Raw genomic sequence first — 22,945 nt, forward strand, 5'->3', positions numbered from 1 at the left:
AGCAGGTGAACTGGGAGCACTGGGAGCAACTGGGAGCACTGAGGGTGGCGATTTGGGGTTTTGGGGGCATTTAGGGGGTCCAGGGGGTGTTTGAGGGGAGTTCAGGGAGGATTTGGGGGTGATTTTGGGGGTGGTTCAGGGAGGATTTGGGGGTACCAAACTGGCCCAGCAGGTGAACTGGGAGCACTGGGAGGAACTGGGAGCACTGAGGGGGAACCGCAGGCGGGGAGATTCGGGCTTTGTGGGGATGATTTAGGGGTTCCAGGGGGGATTTAGGGGAGTTCAGGACGATTTTGGGGATGCCAAACTGGCCCAGGAGGTGAACTGGGAGCACTGGGAGGAGCTGGGAGCTCTGCAGGGGAGGGGTTTGGGGGGATTTAGGGGGTCCAGGGGGGTAAAATCCTCTCAAACCCCTCTCTAGACCCACAGCACAACCCAAATACCCCCATAAATCCCCCCTAAGTGCCCCTGACCCTCAAACCCCCATAAATCCCTCCCAAAATCCCCCTGACCCCCCAAATCTCCCCTATAAATCCCCCCTGACCTCCCAAACCCCCCATAAATCCTCCCCCAAGTCCCCCCCCAACCCCTCAAACCCCCATAAATCCCCTCAAGTCCCCTCTGACCCCCCATAAACCCTCATAAACCCCCATAAATTCTCCTCTGACCCCCCATAAATCCCCCCTAAGTCCTTCCTGACCCCCCATAAATGCCCCAAACCCCCATAAATCCCCCCTCTAAGTCCCCCCGACCCTCAAACCCCCCAACCCCCCTGCCATAAACCCCCCCTGACCCCCCATAAATCCCCCCCTGCCCCCCCAGGAGCATCGAAAGCTGCAGCGCAGGAAGGGCCCTGCCAAGCGCCGCCCCCCCTCGCCCCCCTCCCCGGAGGAGGAAGAGGAGGAGGAAGAAGAGGAGGAAGAGGAAGACGAGGAAGACGAAGACCCCGAAGCCGAGCCCGAGGGGGAGGCAGAGCCCGAGGCCAAGCTCGGGGGGGGTGAAACGGAGGCCGAGCCCCCCCCGGAGCCCCCCCCGGAGGCGCCGTACCCCCCCAGCCTGGCTGACCACGAGTACACGGCACGGCCGGGGGGGCCGGGACCCCCGCCCGGGGCTCAGCCCGGCCGAGCCCCCACCCCCATGGCCCCGGGGGTGTTCCTGAGCCAGCGCCGGGGCCCCCCCGGAACGGCCCCCCCCAGCCACGGTGAGCGGTTTGGGGGGGTTTTGGGGACATCTGAGGGGTTTTGGGGAGGGTCTGAGGGGATTTTGGGGGTCTGAAGGGGGGGTTCAGGGGTGTCTGGGGGTTTTGGGGGGGGGGGGATTTGGGGGTATCTGAGAGGTTTTGGGGAGGGTCTGAGGAGATTGGAGGGTCTTTGGGGATAGCTGGGGGGGTTCTGAGGGGATTTTGGGGGCCTGGAGGGGGGTTCAGGGGTGTCTGGGGGGTTTTTGGAGGGGGTTGAGGGGATTGGGGGGGATTTGGGGATAGCTGGGGGGGGTTGGGGGGTTTTGAGGGAGTCTGGGGGGGTTTTGGGGAGGGTCTGAGGAAAGTGGGGGGAGTTTGGGGGTAGCTGGGGGGTTGTGGGGAGGGTCTGAGGAAATTAAGGGGGGTTTGGTGATGTCTGTGGGGCTTTGGGGAGGGTCTGAGGGGGTTTTGGAGGCCTGCAGGGAGGTTTGGGGGTATCTGGGGGGATTTTGGGGATGGTCTGAGGAGATTGAGGGGGATTGAGGGTAGCTGTGGGGGCCGTTGGGGGGTTTTGGGGATATCTGAGAGGCTTTGAAGAAGGGTTTGAGGAGATTAAAGGGGTTTGGGGGTCGCTGGGGGGGTCTTGGGGAGGGTCTTAGGAATTGATGGGGAGTTTGGGGATAGCTGGGGGCGTTTTGGGGGGTTTTGGGGAAGGTTTGAGAAGATTTGCGGGGGTTTGGGGGTAGCTGAGTTGTTTTGGGGAGGTTCTGAGGGGATTTTGGGGGTGGTTCAAGGGGATTTGGGGATATCTGAGAGGTTTTGGGGAGGGTCTGAGGAGATTGGAGGGAATTGGGGGTAGCTGGTGGGGTTTTGGGAGGGCTTTGAGGGGGTTTTGAGGAGGGCCTGAGGAGATCTGGGGATAGCTGGGGGCATTTGGGATGGTTTTCGGAGGTTCTGGGGTGGTTTTTGGGTGGTTTGGGGTGGTTTTGGGATGTTGTGGGCTGGTTTTGGGGGATTCTTGGGTGGTTTCAGGGGGCTCTGGGATGGTTTTGGGGTGTTCTGGGATGGTTTTGGGAGGTTCTGGGTGGGGGCTGGGGTGGTTTTGGGGTGTCTGGGGCATACTGGGTTGGTTTTGGGGGTTCTGGGGTGATTTTTGGGTGGTCTGGGGTGGTTTTGGGATGTTGTGGGCTGGTTTTGGGGGATTCTTGGGTGGTTTCAGGGGGCTCTGGGATGGTTTTGGGGGGTCTTGGGGTGCTCTGTTCCCCCCAATCCCAATGGCATTCCCGATCCCGCCTGCAGGGAAGCGCCCCCGCAAGGGTTTGGCCACAGCCAAGCAGCGTCTGGGCCGGATCCTCAAAATTCACCGCAACGGGAAACTGCTGCTCTGAGGGCGGGGCCGGCCACGCCCTGCCAGGCTCCGCCCACCGCAGGCTGAACAATGAACTATGGGCGGGGCTGTTGCAGAAAGGGGCGGGGCCTGAGGGAACTGCACCTATCAGAACAACGGTGTGATCGCTAAAAGGGCGTGGCTCGATTCAGGCTCCGCCTCTTCAGGTGTGGCTCCACCTGACCCCTCTGAAGCCACGCCCACAATGAAGATTCCTATGAGACCACTCCCCATCACAGCCCAAGCCACGCCCATTGGCAATGTAGGGTAACATATGGGCGTGGCTATGATAACCCACGCCCACATAGATACAGACCACGCCCACAAAAGGATGGAGCTTCATCTGGCTCTGCCCACCACGGTTCCCACCTTCCCATTGGCTGTGAATGGGCTGGGGGCGGGGCTTTCGAATTTCCCGCCTCCAGGAGCTCAGGCGATTGGACAAGCCCCGCCCCACAGCTGCGGGGGAGGGCGGAGCCATCTTTGATTGGTCCCCGCTGAGGTGGTTTTTTTTTTTTGACCCTCCCCTAAGTGTCTTCAGGTTGATTGATGGGGCGGGGCCGCTACCCATTGGTTGCCCGTTTTGTAGGCGTGTCCGGAGGCCGCGGTCCCGCCCCCTCCTTTTGTATTTGTAGAATAAAAAAGGAAAAAATAAAAAAATCCGGAATTGGTGAAAAATTCCCCGGGTAGGGTCACGTGACCCTTCCCTCAGCGCTTCCCGCCGGGCAGATCTCGCGAGACCTCTCGCTTCCCTCCGGCAGCGCTCTCCCGAGGAGGGCGATCTCCAATCTCGCGAGATTTGGAGCCGCACTCAGCCGGCGCTCTCGCGAGAGCCGCGCGCGCCGCCGCCGTTCCCGCCGCTGAGGCAGCGGCCGCGCTCCCCCCGCCCGCCCTCCCCCACCCGCGGCGGGGCCGCTCTCCCGTTGCCGCTCTCGCTTCTGTCTCTCTTTCCGCGTGCCTCTCGCGAGGCTTCGGGGCCGCGCTGCCGCCAGCGCCTCGCGAGATCTCGCTCTCATCAGCGTGCCGGTGAGTGCCGGTGCTTGAGGGGAACGGCGTGGGGCCCGCGGCCTGCGAGGGGACCGGGGGGATTGAGCCGCTCTGTGGCGGGCAGGGTCTTCCCCCCCTTCAACGTCAGCCCCCCCCTCTTCCTCCCGGTATGAGGCGGGATCCGTGAGGGACCGCCTCCCCTCCCCCATACTCCTCACGGAATCTCGCGAGGCTTCTCCTACTCCCGCCCCACCGCTAGGCGCGCTCTCGCGAGACTTGGCCGCCGCGCCTCTCGCGTTCCCATTGGCTGCCGGCAGCGTTGCTCCGCCCCCCGCTCTCCCCGTGGCGCCGCCTCCTCCCGTCCCGCCGGCTACTCTCGCGGGACTTGCGGCGGCTCTCGCGGGATCTCGGGCCGCGGCTGGGGCTCTGTAAGATGGCGGCGGCGGCAGCGGCGGGACGGGCCCGGGCCGGGCTCTGACCCCCCCCCCCCCCCCCCCCCCCCCCGCTCTTCCCGCTCGCTCAAGGTACCGGGGCCGGCGGGGCGGGGGGCTCGGCCCGGTGCCGCTGCGGGGCCCGCGGCGTGGGAAGATTGGCGCGCGGCTCCGTCATGAGGGGCCCGCCCCCCCCTCCCACCGCCCCCCCCACTCTCCGGCGGCCTCCCGTGATTTGGGGGCTCCTTTCCTTCTCTCACGGCCCCCCTTCCCCCGACCCCCGCGGCCTCCCCATATAGGGGCGCCCCTTGAGGGGACTCAGGCGCTCTCCCCTGAGATTTGCGTGTTTGGCCGCTCCTCCACCTCAATTTAGCTTTCTCACGTCTTTAGGTTCCCCCGTGTTTTGGGGGTACTTTTTGTGGTTTTCATTTATTTAGGGACCCCAGTCTCATCTCCATTCCCCCGCAATCCCCTCTCATCACTCAGTGTCCCTCTCATTAAATTCCCCATATTTGGGGACCCCTTTACCGGCCCCCCCCTTCCCCATCCTCTGCAGCTTCCCCAGATTTAGGATTCCCCCTTTCTTCAGATCCTTTAGGGTTTGGGGGTTTCCTCATTTCCTTCCAGCACTTTTTTCCCTATTGATATTTTTTTCACGTTTTACAGCGATTTTGGGCTGTCACTTCCCACCCTTAAGCTCCCTCACGCCGCGGTTTGGGGGATCCCTTTTTGGGATCAGCCCCCCTCAATCATTCAGCCGCTCACACGGGACCCCCCAAAATTTCACATCCCCCTCCCCAATTCCCCCCCCAGCAGCTCCCGGCTCCCTCCCCCTCGCAGCGACCGGGCCGGGCCGAGGATGGACTGGGAGTGATTCCCGGTAAGGGCTCCCCCCGTTGTTACCGGGGCTGGGGGCGGCTTCAGAACCTCCCGGGTGGGGGGGGGGCGACGCGAGAGAATTTGGGGGGGGGGGGGGTGTCTCGCCTCGGGAAGGTTTTTTGGGGGGGGGGGGGAGAACGGGCTGGGAGCTTCAGGCTTATTTTTGACGCCTTCCCCCGGAGGGGGGACACCCCGAAAACGTCCCCCCCAAAGTGATGCGTCACTGTCACCGAACCGGCCGGGCCGGCGGGGGCGGGGGGGGCACCGGGGGGGGGTGGAGAACCCCGGCACGCGGCAGCCTCAGCCCCTTAATTACCGTCCGTAATTACAGCCTTTAATTACAACCCCTCGTCATCCCCCCGCGGGGTTAATTGGGGTGGGGGGGGGGCAGTGCGGTTTTGGGGGGGGGGCTCCCGGCGACCCCCCCGGGCACGGCGGGGTTTTGCACATTCATTGTTCAGCCGGGGCCGCGACGTCATCGGGCTGCGGCCGCCGCGACGCCTGTCGGGACAGCGAGGCTCTGTCGGGACACGGGGCCCTGTCGGGATATCCGGGCCCTGTCAGGACACGGAGGCTCTGTCGGGACAGCCGGGCCCTGTCAGGACAGCCGGGCTCTATCGGGACACGGGACACCCCAGACCGGCGGGGGTTTGGCCCGTGGCGGGGGGGTGACATCCCGGGGCTCTGTCGCGACAGCCAGGCCCTGTTGTGACAGGCAGGGGGCGCGGTTTGACCCGCTGGGGGGGTGGCCCAGGTGTGACACCCCCCTCCCCCTCCCCCCCCCCACGTGTGGCCGCAGGTGGAGCACGAGGACCGGAACCCCCAAAATGAAAGTGGATCGGACGAAACTGAAGAAAACCCCCACGGAGGCGGTGAGGGCTTGGGGACAGTCCAGGAGGGGTTGGGGGCAGTCAGTGAGGGCTTGGGGACATCAGGAAGGTGTTGGAGACAGTCAGGGAGGTCTTGGGGACAGTCGGGGAGGGGTTGAGGATGCTCAGGGAGGGTTTGGGGATGTTCAGTGAGGGCTTGGGGACACTCGAGGAGGGCTTGGGGACATTTGGTGAAGGGTTGGGGATATTCAGTGAGGTCTTGGGGACAGTCAGTGAAGGCTTGTGGACAGTCAGGGAGGGGTTGGGGACATTCAGTGAGGGCTTTGGGACACTCGGGAAAGGATTGGGGACAGTTGGGGAGGGGCTGGGGACATCCGTGGAGGAGTTAGAGATATTCAGTGAGGGCTTGGGGACACTCGGGGATGGGTTGGGGACATTCACTGAGGGCTTGGGGGCATCAGGAGGGTGTTGGGGACCCTCAGGGAGTGTTGGGGTGACAGCAAAGAGCAGGAATTAGAGATATTTGGGGGTTGGGGACATTGGGAAGAGAACTGGGGGGGGGTTGGGGACATCAAGGGGTGTTGGGGACATTTCTGAGTTCCCTGTGTCCCCCAGCCCGCCGACTGCCGGGCCCTCATCGAGAAGCTGAAGGGCTGCAGTGATGAACAGCTGGTGACAGAACTGCAGCAGATCAAGACATGGAACATTGGGAAGGTGGGAGGGGACCCCAAAACCTCGGGGGGGTCCCCCAAACTTGGGGGTGCTGAGACACGTGGGAATTTCCCAAGGGGTTTGTCAGTGTGGTGCTGGGCTTGTCCCCAAACTGGTCACTGCCACAGGGCGGTGTCACCCTGGAGCACCCCCAAATCGCAGGGAGTACCCCCAGATTTGGAGGGGGGCACCCTAGAGTGGCCCTGAAATGAGGGGAGGGTCCCCAGTTTCAGCTGAGCCCCCCAAGTCGTCAGCCCAGTTCTGGGGTTCTCTGGAGGTTTAGAAATGTTGGGGGGTTCTACATCTCCTGCAGCCCACCCTGATGTTGGGGACCCCCAATTTTTATTTACCTTTCCCCAAATTCGGGGGGCTCACCAGTGTCCTCACAGCCCCCCAGGAGTGCCCTCATCTCCCATGGCCTCAGGGGAGGGGCTGTGACCCCATTTGGAGCCCCAAAACTGGGGAGGGGTCTGCAGTGTCACTTAGCCCCCCTGGCATGGCAGGGGTACTCCAAAGTTCCCCAGGACAGTGAGGGGGGGGTCCCCATTTTTTTCCATCCTGGAGCTGTTTGGGTGTGAATTTTTTCTCACAGACTTCTAAAACTCCAAGGAGGAACTCTAATAAGCCTAAAAAAAGTGGGGGGAGCACCTTGTAGACCCCAAAACATGTCGGGGTACCTCAATTTCCCCCCCAAATATCTGAGAAGGACTTAGATTCTCTCTCAGCTTCTAAAACTCCATTTTCTTGTTCTGTATTGGGGAGGGGGCTCAGCTGTGACCTGGGCAGGCTGGGCTGGGATATTGGGGTTCCTCCTTGGAGTTCTGGGGGTCCCCCCTGGGATATGGGGGTTCAGGGGGTGTTGGGCTGGGTTGGGGGTCCAGGCTGGGCTCAGGGGGTCTGGATTGGGGTCCAGGCTGTGCCCCCAACCCCACATTGCTCCCCAACCCCCCCAGTGTGAGGTATACCCCTGGGTGGGCATGGGGGGCTCAGGGGGTCCCAGACTGTTCCCCCAGCCCCACATCTCCCCCCTGACCCCCCCCTCAGTGTGAGCTGTACCCCTGGGTGGACCTGGGGGTCTGGGCTGTACCCAGGGGGCTCAGGGGGTCCCAGGCTGTGTCCCCAGCCCCACATTTCCCCCTGCCCCCCCTCTCAGTGCGAGCTGTACCACTGGGTGGATGTGGGGATCTGGGTTGGGGTTTAGGCCATACCTGGGGGTCTTGGTTAGAGTCTGGTCTGTTCCCAGGGGACTCAGGGGGGCCCAGGCTGTGCCCCCAGCCCCACATCTCCCCCCTGACCCCCCCTCAGTGCGAGCTGTACCACTGGGTGGACCTGCTGGACCGCTTCGACGCGCTGCTGGCCGAGGCGGGCCGGCCGGTGGAGGCCATGAGCTGGATGCTGGCCTGCGACCGGCCCGAGCGCCAGCCCCTCAAGGCCCTGCTGCTGGCCCTGCTCAACTTCACCGCCCTGCTCATCGAGTACAGCTTCTCCCGCCACCTCTACAGCTCCATCGAGGTGGGCACACCCCCAGAGCCACCCTGTGCGTGTCCCCGGGTGTGCGTGACGCACTGTCACACCTGTCCTGTCCTGTCCCTGCAGCACCTGACCACGCTGCTGGCCTCCTCGGACATGCACGTGGTGCTGGCCGTGCTCAACCTGCTCTACGTGTTCAGCAAACGCTCCAACTACATCACCCGCCTGGGCTCCGAGCGCCGCGGGCCCCTGCTGGCCCGCCTGCAGCACCTGGCCGAGGTGGGCGGGGTTTGGGGGGGATTTTGGGGGGTTTTAGGGGGGGTTTGGGGGCTCAGCAGGGCGGGGATGAACTGGGCTGGTCTCCCTGCAGAGCTGGGGTGGAAAGGAGAATGGATTTGGGCTGGCTGAGTGCTGCAGGGACCTGCACATGATGGTGAGTGGCACCTGTGGGTCACCTGGGCTTGTGTGGGCCACCTTGTTCTGTCGTGGGGAGCCCACCTGTGTCACCTTACCCTGTCCCAGTGGTCCCCAGAACTTACCTGTGTCACCTTGTTCTGTCCTGGGGGTCCCAAAACTCAACTGTGTCACCTTGTTGTGTTCTGGGAGTTCCCAGAACTTACCTATGTTTTTCTGTCCTGGTCTTTGGGTCCCCAGAACTCACCTATGTCATCTTGTTCTGTGCTGGGGTTTGTCAGAACTCGCCTGTGTCAACTTGTTTTGTTGTTCTGGGGGTCCCCAGAACTCACCTGTGTTACCTTGTCCTGTCCTGGGGGTCCCCAGAACTCAGCTGTGTCATCTATTTCTGTGCTAGAGGTCCCCAAAGCTCACCTCTGTCACCTTGTCCTGACTTGAGGGTCTCTATAACTTACCTGTGTCACCTTTTTCTGTGCTAGAGGTCCCCGAAGCTCACCTCTGTCACCTTGTTCTGTTCTGGGAGTCCCTAGAACTCGCCTCTGTCACGTTCTGTGTTGTAATATCTCCGTGTGACCTGTTCCCAACATCACCTCGTTTGCCTTTGTCACATCCTGAGGCCCCTTTGATGCTATCCTGGTGTCCCCAGCGCTGTCTGGTGTCCCCTCATGGTGTCCCCAGCGCTGTCCTGTCCCTCTGTTTCACCTCCCACAGTCCCCAACACCCTCCCTTGTCCCCCAACACCACTTTGCCACCCTTGTTGCACCCCAGGGTCCCCTTTCCCTGTGTCCCGGTGTCCCCCAGCCTGGCCCTGTCACCCAGGGGAGGGGACCCTGCTGTCCCCATCTCACCCCTGCGTGTCCCCCCCACCAGAAATACCCCCCCAGTGCCACCACCCTGCACTTTGAGTTCTACGCTGAGCCGGGCGTCGAGGTGAAGGTGGACAAGAGGGTGAGTGACACTGGGGACATTTGGGGACATTTGGGGACACGAGGAGGCCCCCAAAACAGCGGGGCCACCCCTTGACCTCCTGTGACCCCTCCAGGCCACCAGCACCACCCTGCACTACATCCACATTGAGCAGCTGGACAAGGTGAGTGTGGGGGACACCTTGATTTGGGGAGGGGGCTCTGCTTGGGCCCCCCCACACCCTGCACTGCCCTTTTGTCCCCATCCCCTCAGTTTTGTCCCCTACACCCCTATTTTGTTCTCTGCTCCCCAGTTTTTTTTGCCTGTTCCCCCAGTTTTTTCCCACCTCTCAATTTTGTGATTTTATTCCTCTGTACCCAGTCTTGTCTGTTTGCGCCCCAATTTCTTCCCTTGCTCCCCAATCTTGTCTGTCCACACCCCAATTTTGTCCCCTGCCCCCCCAATTTTGTCCCCTGCCCCCCCAGTTTTGTCCCCTGCCCCCCCAGTTTTGTCCCCTGCCCCCACAGTTTTGCTTCTGCCCCTCTCAATTTCTCTTTCCTCTCTCAGATCTCAGAGAGTCCCTCGGAGATCATGGAGTCCCTGACCAAGATGTACAGCATCCCCAAGGACAAGCAGGTGTGTGGGGTGACATCGAGGGTACCCCCATGGATTGGGGGGTGACCCCCAGACCCTCCCTGACCCCCCCAAATCCTCTGTCCCCCCCTCAGATGCTGCTGTTCACCCACATCCGCCTGGCCCACGGCTTCTCCAACCACAAGAAGCGGCTGCAGGCGGTGCAGGCGCGGCTCCACGCCATCTCCATCCTGGGTGAGCTTTAATTAGGGCTTGTTTTAATTGGGGGGTGGGTTTGGGGGGGTCCTGGGGCAGTTGTGGTGACCCCCCCCCTCCGCAGTGTACTCCAACGCGCTGCAGGAGTCGGCCAACAGCATCCTGTACAACGGGCTGATCGAGGAGCTGGTGGATGTGCTGCAGATCACTGACAAGCAGCTGATGGTGAGACCCAGGGCTGAGCCCTGTCCCCTCACCTGTCCTTTGTGTGTCCCCTCGTGTGTCCCTTCAGCTGTCCCCTTGCGTGTCCCTTCGTGTGTCACATCATGTGTCCCCTTGTGTGTCCCCTCACCTGTCCCTTTCTGTGTTCCCTCACTGATGTTGTGCTGCACATGCTGCTCATTGAGGTTATGAGTGTGATTCACCTGTCCTGCAGCTGTCACCTCACCTGTCCCGTACTTGTCCTATACCTGCACTGCTCCTGTCACTTCATGTGTTTTGTATTTGTTTCTTCACCTGTGCCTTCACCTGTCACATTATCTGTGCCCTTGTGTGTCCCTTCATCTGTCCCCTCACCTATTTCCTTGTGTGTCCTCTCACCTGTCCCTTTGTGTGGTCCCTCATTGATGTTGTGCTGCACACGCTGCTCACCAGGGATGTGTGTGACTCACCTGTGCTGCAGCTGTCACCTCACCTGTTCTGCATGTGTCACTTTATTTGTCCTACAGCTGTCACCTCACCTGTCCTATACTCGCTTGTACCTGTACTCACTTGTCCCATACTCACCTGTACCTGTACTACCCCCATCATTTCATGTGTATCTGTACCTTCACCTGTGCCTTCACCTGTTACATCATCTGTCTCCTTGTGTGTCCCCTCATCGATGTCATGCTGCTCATTGAGGACACGAGTGTCCTTTACCTGTGCCTTCAGTTGTCACATCACCTGTCCCCTTGTGTGTCCTGTCACTGATGTCATACTGCTCATCAAGGACACGAATGTCCCTCGTGTGTCCCTCGCCTGTCCCACATCTGTCCCTCGCCTGTTGCTCGCCTGTCCCTCGCCTGTCCCTCACGTGTCCCTCTCCTGTCCCAGGACATCAAGGCAGCCTCCCTGCGGACGCTGACGTCCATCGTGCACCTGGAGCGGACGCCCAAGCTCAGCAGCATCATCGACTGCACGGGCACCGCCTCCTACCACGGCTTCCTGCCCGTGCTGGTGCGCAACTGCATCCAGGCCATGATCGGTGCGTGCTGAGGGGCTGGGGGGGTCACCTGGGGGGTGTGACCCGCCCTAACCACACCTGTGCACCCCCAGACCCATCCATGGAGCCCTACCCCCACCAGTTTGCCACGGCGCTCTTCTCCTTCCTGTACCACCTGGCCAGCTACGACGCAGGCGGCGAGGCGCTGGTGTCGTGTGGCATGATGGAGGCGCTGCTCAAGGTGAGCTGTTGTCACCTGTGGGTGGCTCTCAGGTGCTTGGGGACTGCCTCACCTGCTGTCTGTCCCCTCGCCAGGTGATCAAGTTCCTGGGGGACGAGCAGGACCAGATCACATTCGTCACGCGGGCAGTGCGGGTGGTGGATCTCATCACCAACCTGGACATGGCCGCCTTCCAGTCACACAGCGGGCTGTCCATCTTCATCTACCGCCTCGAGGTGCTGCCCCCCTACCCCTGCTCTGCTTTTGGGGTGCCCCGGGGATATTTTGGGGTCCCCTGGGGTGGTTTGGGGTGCTGAGGCTCTGTCCCCCCCAGCATGAGGTGGACCTGTGCCGCCGCGAGTGTCCCTTTGTCATCAAGCCCAAAGTGCAGCGCCCACCCGCTGCCACCCTGCCCGAGGGCGAGGACATGGAGACGGACATGGAGGGTGAGCTGAGGCCGTGTCCCCTCTGTGGTGTCACCTGTTCCCCCCTGTGGTGTCACCCGTTCCCCCTGCAATGTCACCGTCCCCCTGCAGTGACTGACGTGGCCATGGAGAGCAGCCCCGGCCCCTCAGCCGAAGCCCGGCAGGACCCAGTGCCACCAACCCCACCAGCTGTGCCCAGCACCAGCGCTGCCACCCCCTCCCCACGTGGTGGTAGGTGCCCCCCAGGGCTGGGGACACTGGGGACATCACTGGACCCCAATTCCTTTGTTATACGGATACCCTAATTCCTTCTCTATATGGATATCCTAATTATCGTTACAGGGACACTCTAATTGTTTCCGTATATAGACTCTCTAATTCCCCCTACATGGTCACCCCAATTCCTCCTCTGTATGGACACCCCAACTTCCCCCATATAAAGACCCCAAATCCTTCTCTATATGGACACCCCAATTCCTTCCCCATGTGAACACCCCAATTCTTCCTCTATGAAGACCCCCCCAAATCTTTTTCCTTATCTACCTCTCTCCCTGGGGACACCCCAATTTCCTCACGTGCCCCCCAATCCTCTCCCCATGTCCCCGCAGGAGTGCAGTGCATCCCCCAGCGCGCCGCTTTGCTCAAATCCATGCTGAACTTCCTGAAAAAAGCCATCCAAGACCCCGCCTTCTCCGACGGCATCCGGCACGGTGGGTGCTCCCCGATGTCCCCAAACCCCCCCACCCTGGTGGGGGTGACAGGGGCGGTGGCACTGACCCCGCGTGTCCCCGCAGTGATGGACGGCTCGCTGCCCACCTCGCTGAAGCACATCATCAGCAACGCCGAGTACTACGGCCCCTCGCTGTTCCTGCTGGGTGAGCCACGCCCCGGCCCCACCTGGGCAGCGCGGGGCGGGCACGGAGCGGGGACCCCGCCAGGTGCTCTACCTGCCCTCAGTGCCCCCCTCTCTCCTCCGCCGCAGCGACCGAGGTGGTGACGGTCTTCGTGTTCCAGGAGCCCTCGCTGCTGTCCTCGCTGCAGGACAACGGCCTCACCGACGTCATGCTGCATGCCCTGCTCATCAAGGACGTGAGTGGGGCTTACCTGTCACCTGTCCTGCACCTGATACGTGTCTCCTTGTGTGTCCCCTCACCTGTGTTCATATCTGTTCCATTTCCTGCCCTGCACCTGTCTTGTGTCTGTGTACCTATTTTTTTTCCTGCCTTGCAGCTGTTCTGTGTTCTTGTAGCCATTCCACCTGTCCCTGTACCTGTTCTGTGTTCCTGTACCTATTCCACCTGTCCCTGTACCTGTTTCATTTCCTGCCCTGCATCTGTCCCTGTACCTGTTGCATTTCTTGGCCTGCACTTGTCTTGTGTTCCTGTACCTGTTCCATTTCCTGCCCTGCACCTGTTCTATATCTCTGTACCTATTCCATTTCCTGCCCTGCACCTGTCTCTGTACCTGTTGCATTTCTTGCCTTGCACCTGTTTCATGTCCCTGTACCTGTCCTATTTCCTGCTGTGCATCTGTCCCTGTACCTCTTGCATTTCCTGCCCTGCACCTGTTTTGTATCTCTGTACCTGTTCCATTTCCTGCCCTGCACCTGTTCCACCACCTGTTGCCACATCTGCTCTTCACTTGTCCCTACACCTGCTTTGCCCTTGTCTTATTTCCTCTCCTACACCATGTCTGCCTCTCACCTGTCTGCTCACCTGTCCTGTGCCTGCCACCTGTGCTAGTGCCACACCTGCCCCAGCTCCACCCCACACCTGCCTCCCTGCCTGCTGCTCACCTGCCCATGCTGGTGCCACACTTGCCCAGTGCCTGTGCCAGCGTTGCCCTCACCTGCCTGTGCAACACCTGCCCAATGTCTGCCCCAGCCCCTGCCGCAGGTGTGCCCCCCACCCCTCACCTGCCCCGTGTGTGCCCCACACCTGCCTCAGCCCCTGACCTGCCCTCCCCTGCGCAGGTGCCGGCCACGCGGGAGGTGCTGGGCTCTCTGCCCAACGTGTTCAGCGCGCTGTGCCTGAACGCGCGGGGGCTGCAGAGCTTCGTGCAGTGCCAGCCCTTCGAGCGCCTCTTCAAGGTGCTGCTGTCCCCCGACTACCTGCCCGCCATGCGCCGCCGCCGCAGCTCCGACCCCCTGGGTGAGCGGGGGACTGGGGACACTGGGGGACACTGGGGATACTGGGGGGACTGGGGAGAATGGGGATATTGAGGACACACAAGGTGCTGCTGTCCCCCGACTACCTGCCCGCCATGCGCCGCCGCCGCAGCTCCGACCCCCTGGGTGAACGGGGGGGACTGGGATACTGGTGACATTGGGGACATTGAGGGAACTGGGGTGTACTGGGGATATTGGGGACACACAAGGTGCTGCTGTCCCCTGACTACCTGTCTGCCATGTGCCACTACCGCAGCTCTGACCCCCTGGGTGAACGGGGAGAGCTGGGGATGCTCAGAGGACTGGGGATACTGGGGGGACACTGGGGATACTGGGGGGACTGAGGACATTAGGGGTACTGAGGAGGCTGGGGACATTGTGGGGACTGGGGGACACACAAGGTGCTGCTGTCCCCTGATTATCTGCCCGCCATGTGGTGCTGCCGCAGCTCCGACCCCCTGGGTGAGCAGGGGACACTGGGGGACACTGGGGATACTGGAGGACATTAGGGGTACTGGGGGGACTGGGGACATTGTGGGGACTGGGGGATACTGGGGACACACAAGGTGCTGCTGTCCCCTGACTACTTGCCTGCCATGTGCCACAGCAGCTCTGATTCCCTCAGTGAGTGGGAGGTACTGGGGGAACTGGAATATACTGGGGATGCTGGGGACACTGAGGAGACTGGGGAAACTGGGGACACCAGGGACACTGGGATAGTGGGGACACCGGAGACCCCACCAGCTTTTTAGCAAAACGTCAACCTAACATTTAAATAATTCCCTCATTTTTCAGAGGTGTTTGTGTTTATTTTAGGCACAGTCCCCTATTTATTTAATACCCAAAACCTGCTCTGCCCCCCAAAACACTCTCTGTCCCCCTCCCAGGTGACACAGCCTCCAACCTGGGCAGCGCCGTGGACGAGCTGATGCGGCACCAGCCCACGCTCAAGACTGATGCCACCACCGCCATCATCAAGGTGACAACCTGGGGACCCTTATGGGGGTTCAGAGCCCCCCAAACTCTGCCCAGGCCCCCCTAAATGCCAGCCCTTCCACAGCTGCTGGAGGAGATCTGCAGCCTGGGCCGGGACCCCAAGTACATCTGCCAGAAGCCGTCGATGCAGAAGGCGGACGGGACGGCGGCCGCGCCGCCCCCGCGCTCGCCCCACGCCGCCGAGGAGGCCTCGAGCGAGGATGAGGAGGAGGAGGAAGTGCAGGCCATGCAGAGCTTCGGGGCTGCCCAGCAGAGCGAGGCAGAGCCCAGCCAGACGTGAGTAGGACAGGGCGGGTTGGGGGGGTCTGGGGTGTCCCCGGGTCACTGTGGTGTCCCCAGGTCACTTTGGTGGCCCTGGAGATCTGGGCTCAGTGCTGGTTTATGGATGGTCTGGGGTGGAGAAGATCGTGAGGGAGCTGGGGAAGGGTCTGGGGGATCCTGAGGGAGCTGGGGAAGCGTCTGGGGCAGCTGGGGAAGGGTCTGGAGGATCCTGGGGGAGCTGGGGAAGGGTCTGGGGGATCCTGAAGGAGCCGGGGAAGGGTCTGGGGGATCATGGGGCAGCTGCGGAAGGGGTTCAGCCTGGAGATAAGGGACCAGGGGGAAATTTAGGCTGGAAATTGGCAAAAACTTCCCAGAAGGGGTCTGGCCGGGAGATGTTAAAACCAAGCCTGCACGTGACACTTGGTGATAAGGTGGTGACAAGGTCGTGGAGTGGTCTCAGAGGTCTCTCCCAGCCTCGTTAACTCTGATTTTGTGTCCTGGGGCGGGGGGGTCACACTTCCCTCACCGCCCCTTCTGTGCTTGCAGCGTGGTGGGCACGGAGGAACGCATCCCCATCCCGCTCATGGACTACATCCTCAACGTGGTGAGGCCCAGCCCCATCCCTGGGGGGTCCCCACTGGTCCTGAGGGGGTTCAGAGCCCCCCTGACCCCCTTTTGTCCCAGATGAAGTTCGTGGAGTCCATCCTGAGCAACAACACCACGGACGATCACTGCCAGGAGTTCGTTGCCCAGCGGGGGCTGCGGCCGCTCGTCACCATCCTGGGGCTGCCCAACCTGCCCGTGGACTTCCCCACCTCTGCAGCCTGCCAGGCCGTGGCTGGGGTCTGCAAATCCATCCTGGTGAGCCTGGGGCGTTTAAATCCATCCTGAGGGGCTGTAAATCTATCCTGGGGGGGTCTCTAAATCCATCCTGGTATGGCTGGATGGCTTCATATCCATCCTGGGAGTCTGAAAATCCATTCTGGGGGGCTTCAGATCTATCCTGGTATGGGCTGGGGGGGCTGCAAATCCATCCTGGGGGAGCTAAATCCATCCTGGGGGGCTTCAAATCCGTTCTGGAATGGACCCTGATGATGCTCTCTCTGTCCCCCCTGTGTCCCCACTCACTGTCCCACGAGTCCAAGGCATTCCAGGAGGGTTCAGTGACCCCTCGGTGACCCCTTTGTCCCCTGTCTGTGTCCCCAGTCACTGTCACACAAGCCCAAGGCTCTCCAGGAGGGTTCAGTGACCCCAGTGTTCCCTCTCTGTGTCCCCAGACCCTGTCCCATGAGCCCAAGGTGCTGCAGGAGGGTTCAGTGCCCCCTCAGTGACCCTGATGTCCCCTCTCTGTGTCCCCAGACTCTCTCCCACGAGCCCAGGGTGCTCCAGGACAGTGACCCTGATGTCCCCTCTCTGTGTCCCCAGACTCTCTCCCACGAGCCCAGGGTGCTCCAGGACAGTGACCCTGATGTCCCCTCTCTGTGTCCCCAGACTCTCCCACGAGCCCAGGGTGCTCCAGGACAGTGACCCTGATGTCCCCTCTCTGTGTCCCCAGACTCTCTCCCACGAGCCCAGGGTGCTCCAGGACAGTGACCCTGATGTCCCCTCTCTGTCCCCCCAGACCCTGTCCCACAAGCTCAAGGTGCTGCAGGAGGGTTCAGTGTTGCCCAGGAGGGTTCAGTGCCCCCTCAGTGACCCCCATGTCCCCTCTCTGTGTCCCCAGACCCTGTCCCACGGGCCCAAGGTGCTGTAGGAGGGTTCAGTGACCCCCAGGACAGTTCAGTGATCCCCAGGAGAGTTCAGTGCCCCCCAGGAGGGTTCAGTGACCCCTGGGAGGTTTCAATGACCCAAATGTCCCCTCTCTGTGTCCCCAGACGCTGTCCCACGAGCCCAAGGTGCTGCAGGAGGGGCTGGTGCAGCTCGAGGCCGTGCTCTCGGCCCTGGAGCCGCTGCACCGGCCCATCGAGGCCCCGGGGGGGTCGGTGCTGCTGCGGGAGCTGGCGGGGGCGGGGGCAGTGCCCGATGCCACCCTGTCAGCCCAGGCCACCCCCCTGCTGCACGCCCTGACCGCCGCCCACGCCTTCATCATGATGTTTGTGCACACCTGCAGGGTGGGACAGGTAATGGGGAGGGGGTTGGGGGGTTTGGAGTGGGGTTTGAATGGGGATTGGGGGGGGTTGAATGGGGTTTGGGGGGTTTGGAGTGGGGTTTGGGGGGTTTAAATGGGGTTTGGGGGGAGTTGAGTGGGATTTGGGGGGTTGGAGTGGGGTTTGGGAGGGGTTAAATGGGGTTTGGAGGGTTTTGAAATGGGTTTGAGGGGGTTTGAATGGTGTTCGGGGGGGTTGAGGAGTGGTTTGGGGGGTTAGAATGCGGCTTAGGGAGTTTAAATGGGGTTTGGAGGGTTTGAGTGGGGGCTTGGGGAGGGGTTTGGGGGACTTGGAATGGGGTTTGAGGGGGGTTTTGGGGGGTTGGAGTGGGTTTGGGGGGGTTAAATGGGGTTTGAGGGGGGTGAAATGGTGTTTGGAGGGTTTTAAAACCAGTTTGGGGGGGCTTGGGGAGGGGTTTGGGGGGGTTGGAATGGGGCTTAGGGGGTTTAAATGGGGTTTGGGGGGGTTTAAAATGGGTTGGGGGGTTGAGTGGGGTTTGGGGAGGTTTAAATGGGGGTGGGGGGCTTAAATGGGGTTTGAAAGGGGCTTGGGGGGATTTGGAGGGTTTTGAATGGACCTTGGGGGTGGTTGAATGGGGCTTGGGGAACTTTGAGTGTGTTTGGGTGGGTTTGAGGCTTAGAGGATTTTAATGGGGGTTTGTGGGGGTTTGCAGAAGTAGTTTGGGAGTGTCTTTGGGGGCTTGAAAGAGATCTGGAGGGGTTTGAAAGGGCTTTGGGGGCTTGGAAAATTATTGGGGGGTTTTGAAAGGGGTTTGGGGAGGGCTTTGGGGTCTCAGGGAATTTTGGGGTCCTGCTGTCCCCCCAGAGCGAGATCAGGGCTATCTCAGTGAACCAGTGGGGATCCCAGCTGGGGCTGAGCGTGCTGGGCAAGCTGAGCCAGCTCTACTGCTCGCTGGTGTGGGAGAGCACCGTGCTGCTGTCCCTCTGCACCCCCAACAGGTACTGGGGGCACTGGGAGGGACTGGGGAGGGCTTGGGGGGCAGTGGGAGGGTAATGGATGGACTGGTGAGGGCTTGGGGGGCACTGGGAGGGTAATGGATGGACTGGTGAGGGCTTGGGGGGCACTGGGAGGGTAATGGATGGACTGGTGAGGGTTTGGGGTGCGCTGGGATGTCGCTGATGAAAGTTTTGGGGACACTGCAGGGACACTGGGCTGAGCCAGCTGGGCTGCTCCCAGTGTCTGTACCCCCCTACCAGGTTACTGGGGGGCACTGGGGGGGCTCTGGGTGCCCAGGAGGTGCCCCCAGCCCTGTGACCCCCCCTGTGCCCCCCCAGCCTCCCCCCAGGCTGTGAGTTTGGCCAGGCTGACATGCAGAAACTCGTGCCCAAGGAGGAGAAAACGGCCCCCAGCCCTCCCCAGGGCGGCCGCAGGGCAGGTGGGGCTGGGGGGCATATTTGGGGGGATTTATGTGGATTTTGGGGGGTTTGGGGAGGGTTTGGGTGAATTTTGGAGGGTTTAGGGGACTGGATGGTGGTTTTTGGAGGGTTTGGGGGGATTTATGGGGGTTTGGGGAGGCATTATTGGGGGTTGGAGGAAATTTATGTGGATTTTAGGGGGATTTACGGAGTTTTGAGGGGGTCTTGGAAAGGTTTATAGGGGAGTCTCTGTGGGGGAGGTTGATTTTGGTGGGGTCTTTATAGGAAATGTTGGATATGAGGGGGTCTCTGTGGAAAAGGTCAATTTTGGGGAGGTCTGTGTAGAAAATGGAGGATCTCTGTGGGAAGGGTCAGTTTTGGGGGGAATCTCTTTAGGAAATGTCAGTTTTGGAGGGGAGTCTCTGTAGGAATTTCCAGTTTTTTGGGGTCACTGTAGGAAAGGTCAGTTTTGGGAGAATGTCTTTAGGAAATGTCAGGTTTGGGGGGGGGGGGTCTCTGTAGGAATTTCCAGTTTTTGGGGGTCTCTGTGGAAAGGGTAATTTTTGGGTGGTCTCTATGGGTCTCTCACCCCTCTCCCCCACAGAAGGCGAGGCAGAGGGCCCAGGCCCTGCAGGGGGGGTGGGCAGTGACCCCCCCCCAGCCCAGGGGCTGCTGGAGGGGATGGGGCTGGAGGGGGAGCCCCTGGCCCCCATGGAGACGGACGAGCCCAGCGCCAGCGACCCCAAAGCCAAGGCCAAGATCACCCCAGCCATGGCTGCCCGCATCAAACAGATCAAACCCCTGCTCTCTGGTGAGGAGGGGTCTGAAATGGGGTGGGGGGGCTCCAACAATGGGGTGGGGGACTCAAAACCAGGGTGGGGGGCTGCAGGAATGGGTCAGGGGGCTCCCAGAAATAGCCTGGGAGACTCTAAAACTGTGTTAGGGGGCCTCTTAAACAGTTTGGGGGCATCCCAGGGGTCTCACCCCCATGTCCCCCCTGAGGGTCTCACCCTGTGTGTCCCCCTGTCCCCCCTTGTCCCCTGTGTCCCTCTGTCCTCCATGTCCCTCTGTCCCCACCTGGGCTCTCACTGTCCCCATGTCCCTGCAGCCTCATCGTGGCTGGGCTGGGCTCTGACTGAGCTTGTCCCTTGTGTCCCTCTGTCCCCTGTCCCTCTGTCCCTCCCCAAGGGTCTCACTGTCCCCGTGTTCCCACAGCCTCAGCACAGCTGGGCCAGGCACTGGCCAGGCTTGTCCCCTGTGTCCCTCTGTCCCCACCTAGGATGTCACTGTCCCCATGTCCCTGCAGCCTCATCGCGGCTGGGCTGGGCTCTGGCTGAGCTTGTCCCCTTGTGTCCGTCTGTCCCCTGTGTCCCTCTGTCCCTCCCCAAGGGTTTCACTGTCCCCATGTCCCCGCAGCCTCATCGCGGCTGGGCCGGGCTCTGGCTGAGCTTGTCCCCTTGTGTCCGTCTGTCCCCTGTGTCCCTCTGTCCCCAGTATGCCTTTGTCCACGTCCCTCCATCCCTCCCCAAGGGTCTCACTGTCCCTGTGTCCCCACAGCCTCGTCGCGGCTGGGCCGGGCTCTGGCCGAGCTCTTTGGGCTGCTGGTCAAGCTCTGCGTGGGCTCCCCGGTGCGGCAGCGCCGCAGCCACCACGCGGCCGCCGCCGCCCCCGCGCCCACCGCGGCCGCCCGCGCCACGGCCTCGGCGCTGACCCGGCTGCTGACCAAGGGGCTGAGCTGGCAACCGCCCCCCTACACCCCCACGCCACGGTTCCGGTCAGTGACAGTGGGGATAGGGATGGGAATGATGGGAACTGGGATGGGAACTGGAATGGGATGGGAACAGGGTTTGGAATGGAATGGGAAAGGGCATGGCCTCGGTGCTGACCCGGCTGCTGACCAAGGGGCTGAGCTGGCAACCGCCGGCCCTACACCCCAGTGCCACGGTTCTGGTCAGGGACAATGGGGACAATGGGAATGGGAATTGAAAACGGGAATTGAGAATGGGATTGGGAGTTGGAACTGGGATGGGAATGGGAATAGGGACATGCATGGGAATGGGAACAGTGTTGGAAACGGGAGAGGAAATGGGAAGGGGGATGGGGATGGAAAGGGCTGGGAATAGGAGAGGAACGAGGCTGGGACAGAAGGGAATGGCAGTGAGGCAGTGTGGGAGAGGAGCAAGGCTGGGAATGGGGTGGGATTGGAAAGAGGAGGGGCTGGGGAGGGGGATGGGGCTGAGGTGACAGGGATGGACCAGGGACAGGGACAGAGGTGGGTCTGCCACCTCCAGGGGCCAGAGCTTGGGCAGTGCCCGTGCCCGGTGCCATGGTCACTGCCTGGTGCTGTGGGCAGTACCCATGGCCGTGCCCGGTGCTGTGGGCAGTGCCTGTGGCCAGTGCTGTGGTCAGTGCCCAGTGCCATGCCCAGCACTGACCCCATCCCGTGCCCCCAGGCTGACGTTCTTCATCTGCTCGGTGGGGTTCACGTCGCCCATGCTGTTCGACGAGCGCAAGTTCCCCTATCACCTCATGCTGCAGAAATTCCTCTGCTCCGGCGGCCACAACGCCCTCTTCGAGTGAGCTGGACACTGACCACACACTGGACACTGACCAGACACTGATCACGGACACTGGACACTGACCACACACTGACCACTGGCCATGGACACTGACTGGACACTGCACACTAACCATGGACGTTGACCATGGACACTGGCGGATGCTGAGCACGGACACTGACCAGCCACTGGACACTGACCTCACACTGACCCGAAACTGCACACCGACCATGGATATTGACCATGGACACTGACTGGACATTGGACACTGACCATGGACAATGACCACGATCACTGACTGGACGCTGGGCATGGACACTGACCTGACATTGCACGTTGACCATGGACACTGACTGGACACTGAGTATGGACACTGACTGGACACTGACCTGACACTGCAGAGTGACCATGGACACTGATGAGATACTGACTGTGGACACCACACATTGAGTGTGGACAGTGATCGTGGACACTGGACACTGACCATAGAAAATGACCGTGGACTCTGTTCACTGACCGTGGACAATGACCGTGGACTCTGTACCCTGACTGGACACTGATCGTAGACACTGGACACTGATCGTGGACACTGACCAGACACTGACTAATACTCCTGGACACTGACCATGGACACAGACCAGTGCCCCTGGACACTGACACTGATCCTGGGATTCCCCCTGGGACACTGACCCTGACCAAGGGCACTGACCATGGACACTGACCCCTCCAACTCCCTTCTTGTGTGTGGGGGGATGTTCCCATGACCTTGGGGTCCCTCCCAGCACCCCAAATCCCTTTACCCCCCCAGACCCTTCATCTGGTCCCTCCCATGACCTCAGGGTCCCTCCCAACACCCCAAATCCCTTTTTTTCCCCCAGAACCTTTAACTGGGCGCTGTCCATGGGGGGCAAGGTGCCGGTTGGGGAGGGTCTGGAGCACCCCGACCTGCCAGACGGCACCGGGGAGTTCCTGGACGCGTGGCTGATGCTGGTGGAGAAGATGGTGAACCCCAGCACGGTGCTGGAGTCCCCCCATGCCCTGCCTGCCAAGGCCCCCCCACATGGACACCCCCCCTTCAGCGCCCTGCGCTTCCTCGTGGTCACCCAGAAGGTGGGCAGGGGGAAAAACGGGGTTTGGGGAGGGGGAAATGGGGTTTGGGAGGGAAAAACAGGGTTTGGGGAGAGGGAAATGGGGTTTGGGATGGGGGAAATGGGGTTTGGGATGGGAGGAAATGGGGTTAGGGGAGGGGGAAATGGGGTTTGGGATGGGGGAAATGGGGTTTGGGATGGGAGGAAATGGGGTTAGGGGAGGGATAAATGGGGTTTGCTCATTTCTCACCTCCCCAAAACTCCTGTCCCCACCATGTCCCCACCATATCCCTGCCATGTCCCCACTGTGTCCCCACCATGTCCCCATCTTTGCCTTGCCATGTTCCCACCGTTTCCCCACCTTCTCCCTACCATGTCCCCACCATTTCCCGCTGTGTCCTCACCATGTCCCCATGTCCCTGCCCTGTCCCCATCTTCTCCTTTCCATGTCCCTGCCATGTCCCCACCTTCTCCCTTCCACGTCCCCACCATTTCCTGCTATGTCCTCACCATGTCCCC

General features: G+C 61.3%; 2 protein-coding genes across 2 annotated transcripts in view; both read left to right on the plus strand.

Annotated features, from left to right (window-relative positions):
* Positions 1-265: 265 nt before the first annotated feature.
* LOC128949837 (histone lysine demethylase PHF8-like) lies at positions 266-2,695 on the plus strand (the record flags this gene model as incomplete). The annotated part of the gene is made up of 3 exons (XM_054294696.1): positions 266-319; positions 823-1,201; positions 2,480-2,695. Coding segments are annotated over 3 exons (522 nt in total), but the record flags the coding sequence as incomplete, so codon positions are not given.
* An 821-nt stretch (positions 2,696-3,516) lies between these two features.
* Positions 3,517-22,945, plus strand: part of HUWE1 (HECT, UBA and WWE domain containing E3 ubiquitin protein ligase 1) — a 60,478-nt gene continuing 41,049 nt past the window's right edge. Inside the window, exons 1-32 of the mRNA XM_054294695.1 lie at positions 3,517-3,593; positions 4,799-4,865; positions 5,664-5,736; positions 6,310-6,408; positions 7,711-7,917; positions 8,002-8,154; positions 8,246-8,308; positions 9,160-9,237; positions 9,332-9,379; positions 9,763-9,831; positions 9,924-10,023; positions 10,109-10,209; positions 11,080-11,230; positions 11,302-11,429; positions 11,504-11,644; positions 11,743-11,854; positions 11,945-12,064; positions 12,442-12,543; positions 12,628-12,708; positions 12,816-12,922; positions 13,806-13,983; positions 14,888-14,979; positions 15,061-15,272; positions 15,804-15,861; positions 15,942-16,118; positions 17,132-17,377; positions 18,230-18,363; positions 18,700-18,800; positions 19,385-19,591; positions 20,338-20,554; positions 21,234-21,356; positions 22,217-22,448. Coding sequence (XP_054150670.1) covers positions 5,692-5,736; positions 6,310-6,408; positions 7,711-7,917; positions 8,002-8,154; positions 8,246-8,308; positions 9,160-9,237; positions 9,332-9,379; positions 9,763-9,831; positions 9,924-10,023; positions 10,109-10,209; positions 11,080-11,230; positions 11,302-11,429; positions 11,504-11,644; positions 11,743-11,854; positions 11,945-12,064; positions 12,442-12,543; positions 12,628-12,708; positions 12,816-12,922; positions 13,806-13,983; positions 14,888-14,979; positions 15,061-15,272; positions 15,804-15,861; positions 15,942-16,118; positions 17,132-17,377; positions 18,230-18,363; positions 18,700-18,800; positions 19,385-19,591; positions 20,338-20,554; positions 21,234-21,356; positions 22,217-22,448 — 3,882 coding nt within the window. The 5' untranslated portion in view covers positions 3,517-3,593; positions 4,799-4,865; positions 5,664-5,691. The remainder of the gene's footprint in view (positions 3,594-4,798; positions 4,866-5,663; positions 5,737-6,309; positions 6,409-7,710; positions 7,918-8,001; positions 8,155-8,245; positions 8,309-9,159; positions 9,238-9,331; positions 9,380-9,762; positions 9,832-9,923; positions 10,024-10,108; positions 10,210-11,079; positions 11,231-11,301; positions 11,430-11,503; positions 11,645-11,742; positions 11,855-11,944; positions 12,065-12,441; positions 12,544-12,627; positions 12,709-12,815; positions 12,923-13,805; positions 13,984-14,887; positions 14,980-15,060; positions 15,273-15,803; positions 15,862-15,941; positions 16,119-17,131; positions 17,378-18,229; positions 18,364-18,699; positions 18,801-19,384; positions 19,592-20,337; positions 20,555-21,233; positions 21,357-22,216; positions 22,449-22,945) is intronic.

This window comes from Melozone crissalis, unplaced genomic scaffold, assembly GCF_028551555.1.
Source record: "Melozone crissalis strain CALT ecotype California unplaced genomic scaffold, PUWL_Pcris_2 ptg000314l_1, whole genome shotgun sequence".
Classification (NCBI taxonomy): domain Eukaryota; kingdom Metazoa; phylum Chordata; class Aves; order Passeriformes; family Passerellidae; genus Melozone; species Melozone crissalis.